This window comes from Rhineura floridana, chromosome 2 (genome assembly GCF_030035675.1).
Source record: "Rhineura floridana isolate rRhiFlo1 chromosome 2, rRhiFlo1.hap2, whole genome shotgun sequence".
In the NCBI taxonomy this organism is placed as follows: Eukaryota; Metazoa; Chordata; class Lepidosauria; order Squamata; family Rhineuridae; genus Rhineura; species Rhineura floridana.
The window spans coordinates 221,775,490-221,794,722 of NC_084481.1; the positions used below are offsets into that span (position 1 = coordinate 221,775,490).

The following is a 19,233-nucleotide window of genomic DNA, read 5'->3' on the forward strand; positions in this document are numbered from 1 at the left end:
ACACCTGCTGGATGTGCAAAGCAGCCACCTCATGATCAATCAATGCATTGAAAAAAGCTCAATACAGCTCTCCTGGGATCACTGTACAACTTCAGAAGAATGCTTCCACCCCATAAAAGCCCTGCACAGCTCAGGACCACAGTATCTGAAGGAACGCCTGGCTCCACGGCAATGCCTGGTGCTGCGTTAAGGCTAGAGGCCCTTCTACAGAGACCTCTACCATCAGAAATGAAGATGGTGGTGATTAAGGAGAGGGCCTTCTCAGTGGTGGCACCCCATTTATGGAATTCTCTGTCTCTGTGGGAGTGTTTACATTGGGTTTATGTTGCTAGGCTTCTAAATCTGTAATAATTGATTTTTATTTTTATTATTATTATTATTAGTCAATATTCTGCCTGCTGTTTTATCATTTTTATTTCTTATTATACTTGTTTTCTCTTTTCTCAGAGGAACGCAATGGTAAACCACCTCTGAATACCTCTTACCATGAAAACCCTATTCATAGAGTCCCCATAAGTCAGAAGCGACTTGACGGCAGTCCATTTTCCATTTTTTCTTTTATTGTGCAGGCTATCCTGACAATATTTATATTGAAGGGTAGCACACAGTGTGTGTCTGCGAGTGTGTGTGTGTGTCTGCATGTTGGTGGAAAGCTAGTAATTGTAGATATGAAGGATTCCAGAGCACACACCGTGTCTGAGCCCAGAATGTAAATTTGTGAGCTACCTTGGATTGTGAGCACCTAAGCCTTGGAGCCCTCTTCAGCCACAGAAGGGAATAGATCATACATCATCTGAAGATAGTATGAAGCCTCTGGATTGGTGTGACCCAAATATTAGGGGCCTGACCTTTTTCCCTTTGGCTGGTTAATGGAATAGTACTGTGCCCCTTCTGCATCAGGCTCCAGTTGAAGCCCTTAGACTCCCAGGTCCAGGAACTGACCTCAGAAACCCTGTGGGTGGAAGAACACACGTTTCCCAGTATGGATTTGGAAACAGCCACCCACAGACAGCTGTTGCCCACGCAGGTGGTGTGTACAAAAGTTTGCTCCACTTACACTGAACACACGGGAAGGGAAACAAGACCACGTCATGGCCTCAAATGCCAGTGCATCCAATTGGACACCCCCCCCGCCAGCCACAAATTCAACATTAATGAAACTGTACACATATAGGACCCTTTCTTAATAATGCTGTACATGCAGCCAGCAGACAGGCACAGCCAACAGGCTCATAAACACCAGCAAAGGACTAATAGGTGTGGTCCTGCCTTCTTCACATGTTCAGTTTCTCTACGTATCTGTTAAGTTCTGAATTTTCAACATAAATACCTTCTTTCCACCCATTTTCAACCGAACTGCACGAAAGTTAGTTTGCAAGGAGTCAGCCAATGAGATATACAGCAAGGGCAGCCAATGTGGTACCCTCCAGATGAACTTGGGCTAAAAAACCCCACAGCCAATGGTAAGGGATAATGGGAGTTGCTGTCCAGCTACATCTGGAGGACACCATGTTTGCTATCCCTGATACTGACGCACTTGTGCAATCCCCAACAGCCGACAAGAATGCCAGGCGAAGGATGTAAATTAATTATGCTGGGGATTGACATGGAAGGACGGTTATGTTTCACAATGCCAAGGCAGAGATCTGGCTCATGTTACAGCTGCTGCCACCGGGAAGTTTCCTTCCAGGCTGAGAAGATGGTAACCTCCTTTCACCCTCGCCTGCTGTTGCAGCTAATTGCAGGGAAACGGCTCCTGCTGAATGCAAACTCCTGGCTCGCCCCTAGCAATGCAGTGTGGTACCCCTCACGTCTGCTGGAGCCGTCACAGGTGAAATTGACAACCCATAGTTATGAAGGCTAAAGGGAGGGTGTCTTTTCAACACAACAACCAAATGAAAAAGATATGGAAATACTGTCTGCAATATTGTCTGGGGTTTTTACAAGGACAAATACATGGCATGAAAGATTAAGGTCACGGGATTTTGTTGTAATTGGGCCTGGCCTCAATAAGGCCTGCTCAGGATCACTTCCATTTTTTCCCCCTTTGCAGCTGAAGTGGGCTTCAAACCCGCAAGAGTTCCCAGGGAACTGGCTGACCTTCAAAACAACACTAATAAGGAAGAAGTTAAGCAGTCTCCTCAGCTTTAACTACCCCCATCCCACACCTTTTTGCATATTGCTCCTGCTAAACTGGGTGTTGTTTTTTAATTAAAAGAAAAGAAAGAAAGAAAGAAAGAAAGAAAGAAAGAAAGAAAGAAAGAAAGAAAGAAAGTGCACTTGACTACAACTACTTCATACTATATTCCTTGGCCTAGTTTTCTCAGGCCTTTCCAGGAATTTCTTCGATGCTCTATGCCAGCCTTGTCCAAACTGTGGCCTTCCAAATAAGAGTATGGCCACATTCACACCAAACGTTTATTCCACTTTAAAGAGTCATGGCTTCCCCCAAAGAATCCTGGGAAGAGTCATTTGTGAAGGGTGCTGAGCGTTACTAGGAGACTCTTATTCCCCTGACAGAGCTCCAGTGACCAGAGTGGTTTAACAGTCAGAGAATTCTGGGAATTGGAGTTCTCTGAGGGGAGTAGCAGTCTCCTCTCAGAACCCTTCACAAACATCTGGTGTGGATGTTGCCTTAAAGCCCTGCTGGGTCAGGCCAAAGACCCATCTAGTCCAGTACTCTGTTCTCACAGTGGCTAACCAGATGCCCATGGGAAGATGTTGCTGGACTACAGTTCCCATCATCTCTGACCACTGGCCACGTTGACAGGAACTGATGGGAGTTGGAGTCCAACAACTTCTAGAGGGCACCATGTTGGGGAAGAACAACCCACTCAACACGGAAACAGCTAGTGCAGGGCCAGATAGAAGCCTCTCCTCTCACCTCACCTTATGAATGAAACAGGGCGGGGAGGTATTTGGCTTATGCACTACCTCCCCCAAAAGGAAACATCCAGGATCATAAGATCTCATACTTATTATTTTATTTATTTATTTATTATTTGATTTATATCCTGCCTTTCCTTCCAGTAGGAGCTCAGGGCAGCAACAAAAGCACTAAAAACACTTTCAAACATCATAAAAACAGACTTTAAAAACATTTTTTAAAAAGCTTTAAAAACATCTTTTTTAAAAAAAGTTTAAAAACATCTATTTTTTAAAAAAAAGGTTTAAGAACATATTAAAAAGCAATTCCAACAAAGACACAGAGTGGGATAAGGTCTCAATTTAAAAGGCTTGTGGAAAGAGAAAGGTCTTCAAGAGGCGCTGAAAAGATAACAGGGATGGTGCCATCTAATATTTAAGGGGGGATAATTCCAAAGGGCAGGTGCCACTACACTAAAGGTCCGTTTCTTATGTTGTGCAGAAAGGACCTCCTGATAAGATGGGATCTGTAGGAGTCTCTCACCTGCAGAGCGCAGTGATCGACTGGGTATATAAGGGATAAGATGGTCTTTCAGGTAGCCTGGTCCCAAGATGTATAGGGCTTTGTACACCAAAACTAGAATCTTGAACTTGACCCGGTAGCTCATTGGCAGCCAGTGCAATTCTTTCAGCAGCAGGGTGACATGCTGGTGATAACCTGCCCCAGTAAGCAGTCTCACCGCCGCATTTTGCACTAGCTCCACCTTCCAGACCAACCCCAAGGGTAGCCCCACATAGAGCACTTTACAGTAATGCAACCCAGAGGTTACCAGTGAGTGGACAACAGTGGTCAGGTTATCCAGGTCCAGAAACAGCTGCAGCTCTCTTACCAGCTGAAGCTGGTAAAAGGCACTCCTAGCCACTGAGGTCACCTGGGCCTCTAGCGACAAAGATGGATCCAAGAGCACCCCCAGACTATGGACCTGCTCTTTCAGAGGGAGTACAACCCCGTCCAAAGCAGGCAACTGACCAATTATCCAAACTTGGGAACCACCAACCCCCAGCGACTCCGTCTTGCTAGGATTCAGACTCAGTTTACTGGCCCTCATCCAGCCCACCACCGAGTCCTGGCAGCAGTCCAGGGCTTTGAACGTAGGATCTCACTTGACCCTAAAATATAGGAACATGAGGAAAATAGGAAAAGGGGAGGGAGAAACCATCTTAACACAAATCCTGTTCTGTGTTTTATACAGCTCCATTTATACCTATTTATTATTTATTATTATTATTTATTCAACTTTTATACCGCCCAACTAGCAATAGCTCTCTGGGCGGAGAACACAAGTACAATAAAATCACACAGTACAATACAACAGAGCATATAAAAACAACACAAACTAAAACAATTACAACATATTTAAAATTGAATTAACTTAAATTGAAATTAACTTAAATTGAGATTAAAATGCTTCGGAGAAGAGGAAGGTTTTAACTTGGCGCCGAAAGGATAATAGTGTCGGCGCCAAGCACACCTCCTCGGGGAGACTATTCCACAGTTTGGGGGCCACCACTGAGAAGGCCCTAGATCTTGTCACCACCCTCTGGGCCTCCTTATGAGTCGGGACCCGGAGAAGGGCCTTCGTAGAAGACCGTAGTGTACGGGCCGGATCATACCGGGAGAGGCGTTCCGACAGGTATCGTGGTCCCACGCCATATAGGGCTTTATAGGTCAGTACCAACACTTTGAATCTGGCCCGGAAGCATATTGGGAGCCAGTGCAGGAGAGCCAGAACAGGTGTTATATGCTCGAACCGCTTGGTCCTAGTTAGCAATCTGGCCGCCGCATTTTGCACTAGCTGTAGCTTCCGAACTGTCTTCAAAGGTAGCCCTACGTAGAGCGCATTGCAGTAGTCCAAACGCGAGGTTACCAGAGCATGTACAACTGATGTGAGGTCCTCCTTACTCAAATAGGGACGTAGCTGGGCTACCAACCGAAGTTGGTAGAACGCATTCCGTGCCACCGAGGCTACATGAGCCTCGAGTGAGAGGGAAGAGTCTAAGAGGACTCCCAAACTACGGACCTGCTCCTTTAGGGGGAGTGTAACCCCATCCAGGACAGGATATGTATCCACCATCCGATCAGAGAAACCATCCACCAGCAGCATCTCAGTCTTGTCAGGATTGAGCCTCAGTTTGTTAGTTCTCATCCAGTCCATTGTTGCGGCCAGGCAACGGTTCAGCACATCGACAGCCTCACCTGTAGATGATGAAAAGGAGAAGTAGAGCTGCGTGTCATCAGCGTACTGATGACAACGCACTCCAAAACTCCTGATGACCGCACCCAACGGCTTCATGTAGATGTTAAAAAGCATGGGAGACAAAACCGACCCCTGCGGAACCCCACATTGGAGAACCCACGGCGTCGAGCAATGTTCCCCAAGCACTACCTTCTGGAGACGGCCCGCTAAGTAAGAGCGGAACCACTGCCAAGCAATGCCTCCAACTCCCAACTCCGCGAGCCTCTCCAGAAGGATACCATGGTCGATGGTATCAAAAGCCGCTGAGAGATCAAGGAGGATCAACGGAGTTACACTCCCTCTGTGTCTCTCCCGACATAGGTCATCAAACAGGGCGACCAAGGCCGTCTCAGTGCCGAAACCAGGCCTGAAACCCAATTGAAATGGATCTAGATAATCGGTTTCATCCAATAGTGCCTGGAGCTGGCCAGCGACCACTCGTTCCAAGATCTTGCCCAGGAATGGAACATTCGCTACTGGTCTGTAGCTGCTGAAATTTTCTGGGTCCAAGGAAGGTTTTTTCAGAAGTGGTCTCACCGCCATCTCTTTCAGACAGCCAGGGACCACTCCCTCTCGTAAAGAGGCATTTATCACTTCCTTGGCCCAGCCAACTGTTCCATCCCTGCTAGTTTTTATTAGCCAAGAGGGGCAAGGATCCAGTACCGAAGTGGTCGCACGTACCTGTCCAAGCACCTTGTCCACGTCCTCGAAATTTATCAGAAATTTGGGGTCGCATCCAATGCTAGACATACTCAGAGTAGACCTATTGAAATTGATGGACATTACTAACTTAGGTCCATTAATTTCAACATGTCCCAGAAATGCATTGGGGTGTTTCTACTACCCCTGACAATGCTAGCAAATTCTAATAGTAAAAACTCCCCATTATTTCTTCATAGAAAAATGGTCAGGGACAGATCAACAAAGAACAACATTTTACCTCCTCTGAGTAAGTGTTTTCTGGCTCTGGATGTTTGGTTATTGTCAAGAACACTTCTGCTGACGCCACAGACACAAACGTTATCTGGAGTCAAGATATCAACCCACCATACATTGGAAATCTCATTGGGGTAGAAAATATACACCAAAAACTGGAAGTGTGGGTTTGTTTCCCAAGTCTGGATAAAGTGGATGCAATTCTCAGCAGCTTCAGTCTTCTTCATAAAAGTGAGACTGTGGAAGGCTGGCACCCTATTCATTTATTTTTAACATTATTTGTTGCCTTTCCTCCTGTTTACATTTACAGCATTTACAGTGATCTGGTCTCGTCTCGATTCCTTATTGGCATTTTAGGGAATCCAGAGCCTTTATCGGTCTGGCCTGCATCCTGGCCTGGCTCTTTATGTAACACTCCCATAATGGCATTCGAGGCAGGTTACAAGTCATGTTCAACAATGCAAAAAGACACTTGAAAGCTAGCTTATAACATAATGTACGAACATCAGAAGAGCCGTGCTGATTGAGACCAAAGGCAAATCCAGTCCAACATCCTGTTTCCCACACTGGCAAACCAGAAGCCTCTGGGAATCTCACAAGATAAGACATGAGGGCAACAGTCCTCTCTGTCAATCCCCTGCAACTGGCATTCAGTGGAATGATGCCACTTACACAGATATTCCATTCAGCTACCTTGTCTATGCAGAACAGCAGTAGTAAGAGCAATAAAAATAATAAGCAGGCCCAAAGCATTTGGCACCAAATGCTCAGAAGAGCAGTACAGTTTTAGCCCATCTCCTAAACGATATCAATGCAAGCACCAGGTGAATGTGTCCCACAATGAGGGTGCCACTATAGAAAAGGCCATGTCTCCAATAGCTGCCCACCTATGTTCTGAAGGTAAGAATACCTAGAACAAGTCTCCAGATGATGACTTCAGGAAATGGGCAGGTTCATATAGGAGAAGACTTTCATATAGGCTTTAAACTACCAGGCCCCAGACAGTCTTGCCTCTATCATGTACACAAACAACTGTACACAAATAAACACTAGGCACTGCATAGTGCGCAGCCTGCATCTGATGTAGCACAGCCAGCGAGGTTACTCTTGAAAATGCTGAGAACATATTATTATTATTGTTTACTAGATGTATTAGTCTCTTGAGACCTGAAGGTCCCCAAGCGACTTATACAACGTTTAAAACAAAAACAAATAAAATACACTATAAAAATATAACAACAACAACAAAAACAATAGCAAAAGCACTCCCATGCAGCCACGGAAAGGTTTGGCAGCATATTAAAACATATGAGAGAGCAACTGTTGTTTTCTAATTTATCTTTAATAAAAAGAACATGAACACTCTTTGGTTTTAAATCAGGGCAGGGTACATGGAGTAAATGAACAGAGTAGTCAGAATCAAAGAGCTGGAAGGGATCTCAAGCAGTCATCTAGACCAACCTCCTGCAACAGCAACCCTGATCAATGGTCATCCATCCTCTGTTTAAAAAAAAACCCCAAACAGTTGCAACAGTAAATTGGTCATAAAATACTTCCATTAGTTATGTGTTTAGCAGCCCTCGCGGTATGCAGCACAGGATATAACTTTGTCACAACTCTCCCCATGAAAGGACACATCCTCACAAACATTTCTTCCCTCCCCCCACCACCACCATGAATCACCTAAGCAGCTCTTGCTCCTTTCACAAGAAAATGAAGACATGGCAAAGAAACACCAAAACACACCCTGGACAAAGTTGCCTGGCCTGAAAGTTCTTCCGGACACCCAAACCCACAGTGGAAGGGGGGGGAATACAATTGCACAAACAGACAGATTTCATTTCAAGTAAAGACCAGCAGATATCCAGTGGCAGCATGGGGGGTGTTAAAAATAGCAGGGAGGAGAACACAGAGAGAATAAGTACATTGAGGCGGGGGATTTGCTGCACACGTTAAAATTCGTGAAAGACAAATCATGCTGTATTTCAATAAAATGCTCTCATGCTAAACATATTTTCCCCACCGTAGGGTCAGGAACTATTTGTCGGGGGTGGGGGAGCACTTGCCCAATCACCCCACTGCCTCAACTTGCTTTTCCTAACCTGATGCCCTTCAGATGTTTTGGACTACAACTCCCATCAGCTGACTGGGCCTGATGGGAGTTGTGGTCCAAAACTTCTGGAGGGTTACCAGTTGGGAAAGAGTGGGGCATACAGATCTCATTTTAACTTGGATAAGTAGGAACAAGGTCTTATTGCCTCAGATCCACAACGTCACACCCCAAAAATAGTGGCCTACTGCATTGCTCCTAATCTGCGGCAAAATCAAGACTTGCAAAAGGGAGAGAGAGGCTTGCTTCAGCCCTTGACTAACTGGTTTTCCCGTGCAGGTACCTGTAATGGCTTTCTTCTCGCCTTTCTCCAGCCTTGCTTGGGGCGAGTCTGTCTCTCCGCCGTGCTCCAATGGCTGCTCCGCCCTTTTCATGACTGAGCCTTTAAAGCTCATCTGAAGCTGGCTGGTGTATTTCTCATGCTGAAGGGAAAGAAACAGGATAGCATAAGGTCTATAGTGCAGGGGTGGGGAACCGGTTCCAGCCCGAGGGCCACATTCCCTTCTGGGCAACTTTCCAAGGGCCACATGCCATGGGTAGGCAGGACCAGATGCAAAAGCGAGTGGAGCAATGAATGCCATTTTTTTCCTTTGTACAGTAGGCTGGTTACTATGGACACTCGCACCCCACTCTCCGCTCTGGCAAGCAAGAGGCATTATCAGATTTCAGGGACACTTGCCAGCCAGGCAAAAGCACCCAAGGAGTGTGCAAAGCAGGGCTGGTGAATGGCATGGCTCAGGAGGGTAGGTGGCCTGGGGCGAGTTCCAAGGGCCAGGCAGAGAGTCCTTGAATGGCACATTTGGCCCCTGGGCCTAAAGATCCACACACAACACACACACTTTTGCTACAGTGTAGAAGGAAGCGAGCAGCTCTTCCAACAAAGCCTCGAAATGTTAAAGAGATGGGCAAGGGGGAAATCCCTCATCCCAAAAAGAAAAAAATCTCCCCACTTTGAAGCTCCCTACTTCAGTGCCAATTGGATACCAGAGGCAGACTCCCAAACTGAAAGGCACATCTTTCCTTCCCACCCGGAGAAGAAAACCAATTGGCTAATCAGCTAACAGCCTTCCAAACTTTTCTCTGCAGCTATGAGGCCGGGATGCTCCTCTCCTAGGGGAGGGTGTGGGTTTGTGCACAAGCAAAAGCTTCACGAATCTGCACAAGATGGAGATGCAGAGAGACAGGAAGAAAGAAGCTGTGGGTGAACGGATTTAAGAACATAAGAAAATCCTGCTGCATCAGGCCATGGCCCATCTAGTCAAGCATCCTGTTCTCACAGTGGCAGACCAGATACTGATGGGAAGCCTGCAAACAACCTGAGCACAACAGCACTCTCCCCGCCTGCAGTTTCCATCAACTGGTATTCAGGGGCATACTGCTCTGACCGTGGAGACTGAGCATAGCCATCATGGCTAGTGGCCACTGATAGCATTATCCTCCACAAATGTGTCCAACTCTTTTTTAAAACCATCCAAGTTGGTGGCCATCACTGCCTCTCCTCAATTTTAGTATCAGGGTAGCTCAGTCCTGGGAATTAGTGGATATAAGCATCCAGGACATGATCTGAAGGCACATGAAACCGCCACAGTGCTAAAGGTAACGCATCTCTGAGTCTGGTTAGTGCCTAGATGAGTGAACTGCCTAGAAACCACGTGTTACTTGGGTTCCATGTCAGAATAAACATATGGTGTAAATGTAATAAATAAATATTTTTTCATTTTTACAGTGAGAATTAAATGGGAAGAGAAAACCACCAGACATTTGGGGGGGGGGGTTAGATGGGGGAGGGCAGGGAGGTTATGCATAAAGGCAAAAAGCTTGAAGAGAGGTGCAAAGGGCCTTGTTTACAGACCTGGGATCCCCAACATGGCCATAATGGCACCCCAACCTTTATTTTAAAAAAAACTGAGGGGGAAGGCTTGGGCTTGGGGGGCTGCCTACTTTTTGTGTATATTTTGTTGGTTCTGGTGAGGTATAGGTGGTACAGGTGTATGTTCTGCCTATTTGAAAAGGTGATTCAGAGCATCACTTTTTCTTTCTTTTGGGGAAATCAGTATTTCATGGAGTCCATGACAATTTTGAGGATTTCCAAATGTGCCCCCATGCCCCACAAAACGGTTGGGGCCCCCTGGTATAGCTCATCACTTAAATAGGCCACTGTTTCCACTTGGTCTTTGCAGAAGACCTTTTGTCCTGCCCCTGAATTTATACAAAATCTCCAATCTGAATGACTGTGCTTCTGTGGAATCTGCAGTTCACATGTACCGGGTACTGGGAAAAACAGGGGCCCAATGAAAAGGACCGTCTTTTTTACAAGGTCTGTCGTATCTTCTCAGACTTGGGCAGCCCAAGCATGGCCCAAATTCAAAATTGTTTGGGCTCTCACAGGATTCTGACTACTTTCAACTGACTTTTTTATTTTTGTTTTTAAGAACAGTAACAAAAAAAAGTCAAATCCCTAGAACTCATGACTATGGGCAAAAGCTGAGAGTTAAGGAACAATAATCCAAAATGGGTTGCAGACACTAAATTCAATATTTAATAACTATGAAGGAAAATAAACACAACAATTAACAATAATTTAATTTTACTTCATTGTTATTAAATATTTATATTAGTGTCTGCAACCCATTTTGGATTATCCTTCCTTAACTCTGTTCTTTCTTTTTTTTAAGGAAAATCAAACCTTTGTGTATGTTCATCGGCAAAAGCTTGATAATGTGAAGGCAGCCTGTCCTACAGGATAGGCAGAATAATAGAGTTATCAGTCCAGTAACAGTCTTGGCAAAACACAGAACTGCCGGGGGGATTAACTCTTAATCTACAATCGTTGCAGCTTTCTCACGGGAAAGCTTTGTTGCAATAAATGGGAGTGGTGGTGCAAAGGTACATCTGTGCTTTTTGTACAACTCCTGTTTGTATCAACTAGGCTCATGCATGAGAAGCTCTGGATGGATTGTGAACATTATATGCCACATTCATGAGGGGAGGAAGAATCAGAAATGATCCCAGTCAGCTGTGGATTCAGCCTACAGAATCCAAAAACATTCATTACTACCAGTGGGCTGGAGCAACAGTTCTGTTGGACTTGGATATAGGAAACTCAGAATGTTTATTTATCCTACTGTTCAGGGCCGGCTCCAGATTTCTGGGAGCCCTCAGGCACAGGGTATCCATGGGCCCTTGTCCCCTCCACTTCCTCCACAAACCACATTCCTCCTTCTTTGTGGCCCCACTCATTTCAAAGAAAACAAATCTTCACCAATACTGCAACCCTCTCTTATGAAATAAAAATACAAAATTTTGATTTATTTTAATTTGTTGGGGTAAATTTCGTAAGCCTCAGCTCCTAAGAAGTTATTCTAGTTTACCATGTTAATGATAGGCAGATTGCATGAATAGTATCAGAGCCTGGGATCTTCCACAAAATGTACAGTAGGGCCCCACTCATACGGCAGGTTATGTTCCAGACCCCCGCCGAAAAGCAAAAAGCGCAGAAAAGTGGAACACCGACAATAAAATGGTGCCCAACACCCTTCTTGGAGCGCGTCATGCCGAAAAATACCGAAAAAGCGGAACAAGCGCCATATGAGTGGGGCCCTACTGTAATTGAAAACCACCGTATTAGCTGAACACCAAGAAGTGGAACGCCGAAAAGCGGGGCCCTACTGTACTGAGAAACAATTCTCTTTTTCGCTATTCCTATTGGCTTCTCTACTTTAATGTTTTCACAGACAAAAAAGTGTGTCGGGGGGGCGTTGGATACATCCTTTCCTGTCATTTCCAAAGATCTTTGAAAAAAGCACTTCAAATAAACATTTCAATTCTCCACCAGGATTTTCTACTCACATAGGAAGCTGCCTTATACTGTGTCAGATCATTGGTCCATCTAGCCCAGTACTGTCTATACTGACCGGCAGCAGCTCTCCATGGTTTCAGGCAGGAGTCTCTCCCAGAAGGTCTCTCAGGCTCAGTCCCTGATGGCATCTCTCCTACCTGGAGATGCCATTGGAGACTGACCCTGAGGGACCTTCTGGATGCAAGGCAGATGCCCCAATGGCCCCTTCCCTGCACTCACAACTTACTCAACCGTCCTGAGATATTAGGAGGCATTCTAGAATTCATCTTAGAACTCCTTATTGCCATGGAGCGCTGTTGCAGTATATCAGAGCACCAGGGCAAGCCAAGGAAAGAACAGTAGATTAAAGGCTGCCCTTTTAAACAAATGCTATTTTTAAAAAATTAAAATTCCATTTCTCAAAAAAAAGGCATTCACAATAATTCAGCTACAATTCATCTATATGTTAAGAAGTGTGCATAGTGTACAAAAATGACACTAAAGGATACCTCCACATCACAGGGCTTAGATGCCGAGAAACCTTCAGATATTGTCGGCCCATATAAACACAGATGCAACACAATGCTCCAGCAGGCCTCAGTCCATCAGAAACCCTCATAAAAATGTCTAAGAAGAGGAATCACTTTTGATGTCTAGTGCAGAATAAACACACAGCACTGGTGGAGATTTAATGCTATTAGTACTGCTAATACAGCACTCTGTATGAAGGACTGAAAAAAGGGCCTTTCTAGGGACAAACTATTAGTCTCTGAACATACCTTGTTACCACCTAACATCATAAATGTACACGTTTCCAAGTTAAAGAGACACATGATAACTAGGACCTCCTGGCAGACCTGGTTTCAAATCTCTGCTCAGCCATGAAGCTCACTGAGTGGCCTTGGGCCAGTAACTGTTTCTCAGTCTAACCTACCTCACAGGGGTGTTGAGAGGATAAAATGGGGAGGGGAAGAACCATCTCTGAGCTCGTTATAGAAAATGCAAGATACAAATGAAAATAATCATAGGAGCTTCCCAGCTACAACTGGGGTGGTGGGGAGGTGAGGGGGGAAGAGAAGGAATTCATATACAAAAGCCCCAGTACAAACCTGAACAATGGAAGCTTGCCTGTAAAAGGTGAGGGAAGTTCTTCACACACATGCATACACACACACACACACACACACACAAAATCAGTGGGGCAAAGGGAACGAGAGGGTGGGGAGGCAATAATTATTATGTAATTAAGGCTGCAATCCAGTGCATTTTCCTGGGAATAATTCCCATTGAACCCAATGGAGCTTACTCCTGAGTAGACATTATTGGATTGCAGCCTAAGAAAACCAGGAAAGCCTTCTTACCTTCCTTCCAAGCTCCACAGCCCACTCTTAGGCTGCAATTCTAACCACATTTACCCTGGAGGAAGCCCTTCTGAAGTCCACAGGGCTTACTTCCGAGCAGACATCAGAACAGGCATAATTAAGCTTTTTCTGCCCCTTCCTCCCCTCAGCACTGCCTTGCTTCTGTGGCTACAGGCCAGTAAGCTCCGACCTTCCTCCCATGCTTGGAACTCAGGACAGGCCGGGCAGCTCCTTAGCAACTGTCTTGGTGCTTCTCTTCCCCGGCAGTGCCACAACCGAGCAGGACAGACTCCATTGCTGTAGAGCTGCCCTGGGCTTGCCTGCGCCGCTGGCCATTGATTCCATCCTCTGCTGCTGGCCTGTGCTTATCCCAGGAGCCCCCCCTGGGGCCCTGTGTGAGATTCTGGGCCCTCAGGCCAGTGTCCTACTTGGCCACGTGCTAGCACTGGGGCTGCCACAGTTGCGCCCAGGGCAAGTTCCCCACAGCAACCCTATAAGTTAGGTTAGCCTCAGAGATAACGACAGGCCCAAGGTCACCGAGTGAACTTCATGGCTGAAGTGGAACTTGACCACGGTTCCGAGTTCAGCACTCTGCTATGTCACATTGGCAGGTTCACAGCTAGTGCGACGGTGTGTGGATGGCCTCATTTTGGTCACACTGTTTTTAAGAGTTGTGTAGAAGTCAGATATCAGCAAGTACAGGAAGGCATCAGGTTGGGGAAGGCGAGTGTGGGCAATACTGAGTTAGATTGACCAATGGTGTGACCTAATACAAAGGAAGCCACCTTATACTGAGACAGACCATTGGCCCATCTAGCTAAGTATTGTCTACACTGACTGGCTGAGGGTCGCCAGGGTTTCAGATGGGGGGGGTCTCTCCCCGTCCTACCTGGAGATGCCTGGGACTCAGCCTGCAAAATGGTGCATTTCCTGACGTTACTTCAGAACCATAGGAAGGGGCCAGGCAAACTGTTTTGACCATCTAGTGCAGTTTTATTAACTCTGTCAGCAGCTCTCCAGTTTCAGATGAGGTTCTCTGCCAGCCCTACCTGGAAATGCCAGGGATTGAACTTGGGGTCTCATCCATGCAAAGCAGCTAAAAGCACTCAGCTACAGCCCCACATTTCTCCTGCCATTAAAGCTATAGTTATTTACATTATTTATTATTACATTCGTTTCCCATATTTCCACCAAGGAGCTCAAGGTGGTGTACCAACACAGCTCTCCCCCTCTTGATTTTATCGTCATCACAATCCTGTGAGGGAGGTTGGGCTGAGAGAGAGTGACTGGCCCATGGTCACCCAGTGAGCTTCATGGCCAAGCAGGGATCTGAACCCTTATCTCTCAGATCCCAGTCAGACACTCTAACCATTACATCACACTGGCTCTCAGTTGGAGCTGTAAGAGGCATAGGACCCCTGTCCACCTAAGAAATCTGGAAAATCTCTTTTCCCACACCCCAACCCCTAATTTGAGGGATTTTTTAAAGCTATTCAACAACAAGAAAATGGTGGCATGCTAATGGTGCAATCTCTCTACGTTCCAGGCACAGCTCACTAGCAGATGACCAATATCTTAAATGCCCTCCTTTATTCTCATTTTCCCCTACACACAAAAAGAATGCGAATACTTACCTTTAACGCTTCTTCTGGGACTTTGTGCTGGATGTGTTCAAGGACGTACATGTTGGCATGTAGAGGAAACATTAAGGAAAGATGCAGGTTTTGCAGAATTCATCTGCTATAACGTTATTCAAAGCCAATGGACACCCACCTTCTATGTTAAAAATTAACAATATTTTCAGAGTTAAGGCTCCATCCAAACTCCTCCCCCAACCCCGCCGGCGGGGCTGTGCCCAGCAGCAGGGACACCACATCTGCAGCCTTGGAGCTCATGGTAGCCACAGTGGAAAGTGATGGGGGCATGAATATTGGGCCTGATGCCACTGCACATGGCACGGCAGCAGTGTCTCCCATTACCAGGAAGCCCACCACATGGCCCAGGGAGTGTGCCAGGAGGGGTGCTACGGAACAGAGAAGGAGGGCCCATCTTCTGGCCACAGGGTTGGCCCTTTAAGGGGAGTGGAACCTGGAGGAGGTAGTCTGCAGACAGAGGCACAAAAGGACTCCATCTGATCCCAACCTCTGTCATAGAATAGTAGAGTTGGAAGGGGCCTATAAGGCCATCAAGTTCAACCCCCTGCTCAATGCAGGAATCCAAATCAACGCATTCCGGATAGATGGCACTTACCAGCCATCTCCAAACTCTGGCAACAAAGGCAGGGAGAGGGCCCACATGACCCAGTGCTGCCGCAGAGACACTGCTACACAACCACCGCAGCTGCACAACATGAAAGATGGTATGAGCTACAAAGAGCTGAATGAGAAAAGAATTATTATTTACAAAATGCCCGTAGGAAGGTGGAGAGGGATGGAGAAGATTGCACTGGGTTGCCGGAATTAGACATAACAATTCATTTGCAGTTATTTCATGTGAGCAAAAGATTCCCTTTAGCTCTCCCCCATCCCTCCCTCCCTCCCCTCTCTCTCCTTATCCCACAAACACACACACACACAGCCACAGCACAAGGACCAGAACAAACACCAGGACTTCAGAGAAACTTGTGTCTGCTGCCAAGATGCACTGAAATGCCAGCCATATTGTACTCTGTTTAAGGCGGGGAGGAGAACTTTGCTTGCCAACAAAGCACTTTAAAGCAGAGCAATGCCTGGATTTGCACTTTGTAAAAAAAAAAAGAATAAAAGCCCACAGCATTGAAACATACAGTGGTATGAAATAGCAAGAGGTGAAAAGAAAAATTCTAAAGCCAGAGATAGGCACGGATCATTGCATAATTCAGGAAGTTGCTGAAAAATCAATGGCTTACTCATCAGGAATTTTACCACTGACCCGATTTTAGCACCAAGGTTGTTTAATGAAAAACAGCTGATAGAAAAGAGAGATGGGAGCAGGAAGAGGATGGGGGCATGTGTCATGTGTGCACGACAAAGGTCATGCTGTTCTCTGACACACCAGGGTTCACTGCACAGATCACAGGCCAAGCCAAGCTTGGCATGCATATGTGTGTGTGTGTGTGTGCGTGTCTCACACACAGTCACACACACTTACTCACTCTTGCTCTCTGACACACACAGCCAAAATCTATTCTCAGTACCAACAGATCATTTTTCCTGTGGTTATACCTCCCTCAAGCCCACAACATGGCAAACAAATTAAATGAGGCAAAGTGAGTGGACAGAAGAGGCAACAAGAAACAAAAATATAGGGGGGGACAACACACCAGATAACAGGTATGCACAAATAATCATCATATATTTTGCCTTCAAATGGTCATCAACATGATGGCCAGTTACTAGCATCTCTTCATCCCTGTTCAAATTCCTTTTTTTTTTTAATTAATTTTTATTCTAATTTTCAAAACCAAAATAATACAAAAAGAAAACAACACAAATCAATAACTAATACAATACAAAAAAATACATATATATAAAAATATTGACTTCCGATTTGTCATAGTTCAGCTATAAATCTATAATATATAACAAACCTATCTCTTAATAGATTATAAAATCACCTTCCTCCAGAGGTTATCTTACTTGGTTTCAAATCTCATTAACATCATATCATTTTAATATTCCACAAAAAGTCAAAGAGAAGTTTCCAATCCTTGAGATATATATCAATCAATTTTTTTTCTAAATAAACATGCCAATTAATCCAGCTCATCAAATCTACTAAATCCAGTAATTTCAAAACACTATAATTCAACTATAAATCTATAATATATAACAGACCTATCTCTTAATAGATTATAAAATCACCTTCCTCCAGCAGTTATCTTAGTTGGTTTCAAATCTCATTAACATCATATCATTTTAATCTTCCACAAAAAGTCAGAGAAGTTTCCAATCCTTGAGATATATGTCAATCAATTTTTTTTTCTAAATAAACATGTCAATTAATCCAACTCATCAAATCTACTGAGTCCAGTAGTTTCAAATCGCTCTTCTGTCATTATCCATATTGGGTCCATCTTCCATCTTTACGCACCCAAAAATCTTCCAGCAGTTCAGACAGAGAGAGGATTTTATGCTAGCTCAGCTGGATAAGTGACCCGTTTTTTTTTAACGGACTAGCAGGCAAACCTCCTGTCTACATTTATCATTTTCTTATCTATATAGCTAAAGAGATTTGTCAAAGTAACAGCAATTAAGATAACCTAGATGAGGTAAGACTTTCCTTCTTTATTTACGGAACTAAGGGGGAAGAAAATATAAATAGCTTATCTTTTTTTTTTTTTACTGCAAAAAGCTGACATGGAAAATTGCGTTTTAAAGATTACAACGGATGAGAGCTTTCTGATTGGGAGAGATAAGAAATCTTTTTGATTTACAAGACTTTTGTGTAATATATATAAGGGACTATTTTTTCTGATCTACTTTTTTTTTGTTGTTGTTGACGAATCTGCTCATTCTCTCTGCTACTAGTTATTTGAACGCTGTGAACTAAAAGCTGTTTTTGCACTTCTGGACATTTAAGAGATAAGGACTGTCTAGCGTGTGACGTTAGTTGGTTGGAAAGATTAACTCCTTTGTAACTGGATAAAGAAATAAACTGCTCTTTGCTTGGGACATTGAAAATTGAAGGAGTTTTGTTCTTTTGGTTTTAAGAATGGCAATTAAGAAGATCATGGATGTACAAGAAGGGACTTTATTTCTAGACATGCTTCAGAAAATAACGGATGGGATTAACTCAATAAAACAAGAACTGAGAAATAATAGACAAGCGTGGAGAACTGAATTTCATGAAATGAGACAGGAGCTGAAAGAAACTCAGGATTCTATGAGAAAGGAGAATAAAGATAGATCTGGAAAACAAAAAAAGGATGAAAGAGAAATTAAAGGCAAGGTTCAATCTATGGAGATTGGCTTAAATATGGACATGAAAAAAGATTTGGATTTCCTGGTTGTGACGGATCCTGGAGATAAATATTACAGTTTGGAATACAGCGTTGTCTCTGAAGGAATTGAAGAGATTGGAGATAAAGATATTATCGGTTCAAAAAAATTCCTGGACTGGAAGGATTTGATGGAACTTGAAATGGAGAAAGTTAATAGAATTAATCCCTGTTTTGTGTCAATGGAAAAACCTTCAAGAAGTGTACTAGTGTATCATGTGGAAAAGAGGAGCAGAGATGCGGCTTTGAAACAATACTTCAGTGTTACGTTTGGATTTGATGGTAAGAAAATATCTGTGATGGAGGAAATTCCTATCAGACTTTTATTATATGACTATGATCCCTGTTCAAATTCCAGCTGTGAAATAAATCTCTGCACATACTGTGTTCCCAGAACAATGTGCAAGGTGTCTTTTTAGAAGTTGCATGTAACAATATAGTGTCTGCACTCGTAACACAAAAGCAAACTGTCCTCAAAGTTGCTCTCAGGCACAAGATGAGCCACAGGATTTCTTGCAGACACAACACTATGGGGTTTTGGACTTGCTGGGAGACAAGAAGGCAGAGACTCAGACCTGATAAACGAGTACATTAAATGCAGGACAAATGTATCCTCTTCATGGCCAGCTTGTGAGCTTCATAGGAAGCTGCCTAAGGCCACATCCACACCATACATTTAAAGCACTACTATGCCACTTTAAACAGTCATTGCTTCTCCCAAAGAATCCTGGGAAGTGTCGTTTGTTAAGGGTGTGAGAGTTTGTTAGGAGACCCCTATTCCCCTCATGGCTACAATTCCTAGAGTTCTTTGGAAAGAGGGATTGACTATTAAACCACTTTGAGAATTG

The 19,233-nt window shown here is 44.5% G+C and overlaps 1 protein-coding gene across 5 annotated transcripts in view; it reads right to left on the minus strand.

Moving 5' to 3' along the window:
* The window catches only part of CEP170B (centrosomal protein 170B), a 115,315-nt gene that overhangs the window by 64,471 nt on the left and 31,611 nt on the right, over nt 1–19,233 (minus strand). For all 5 annotated transcript variants that reach the window (XM_061612301.1, XM_061612305.1, XM_061612302.1 and 2 more), the window contains exons 5-6: nt 15,042–15,098; nt 8,492–8,630 (exon numbers count right to left, since the gene is read on the minus strand). In XM_061612301.1, coding sequence (XP_061468285.1) covers nt 8,492–8,630; nt 15,042–15,098 — 196 coding nt within the window. The remainder of the gene's footprint in view (nt 1–8,491; nt 8,631–15,041; nt 15,099–19,233) is intronic.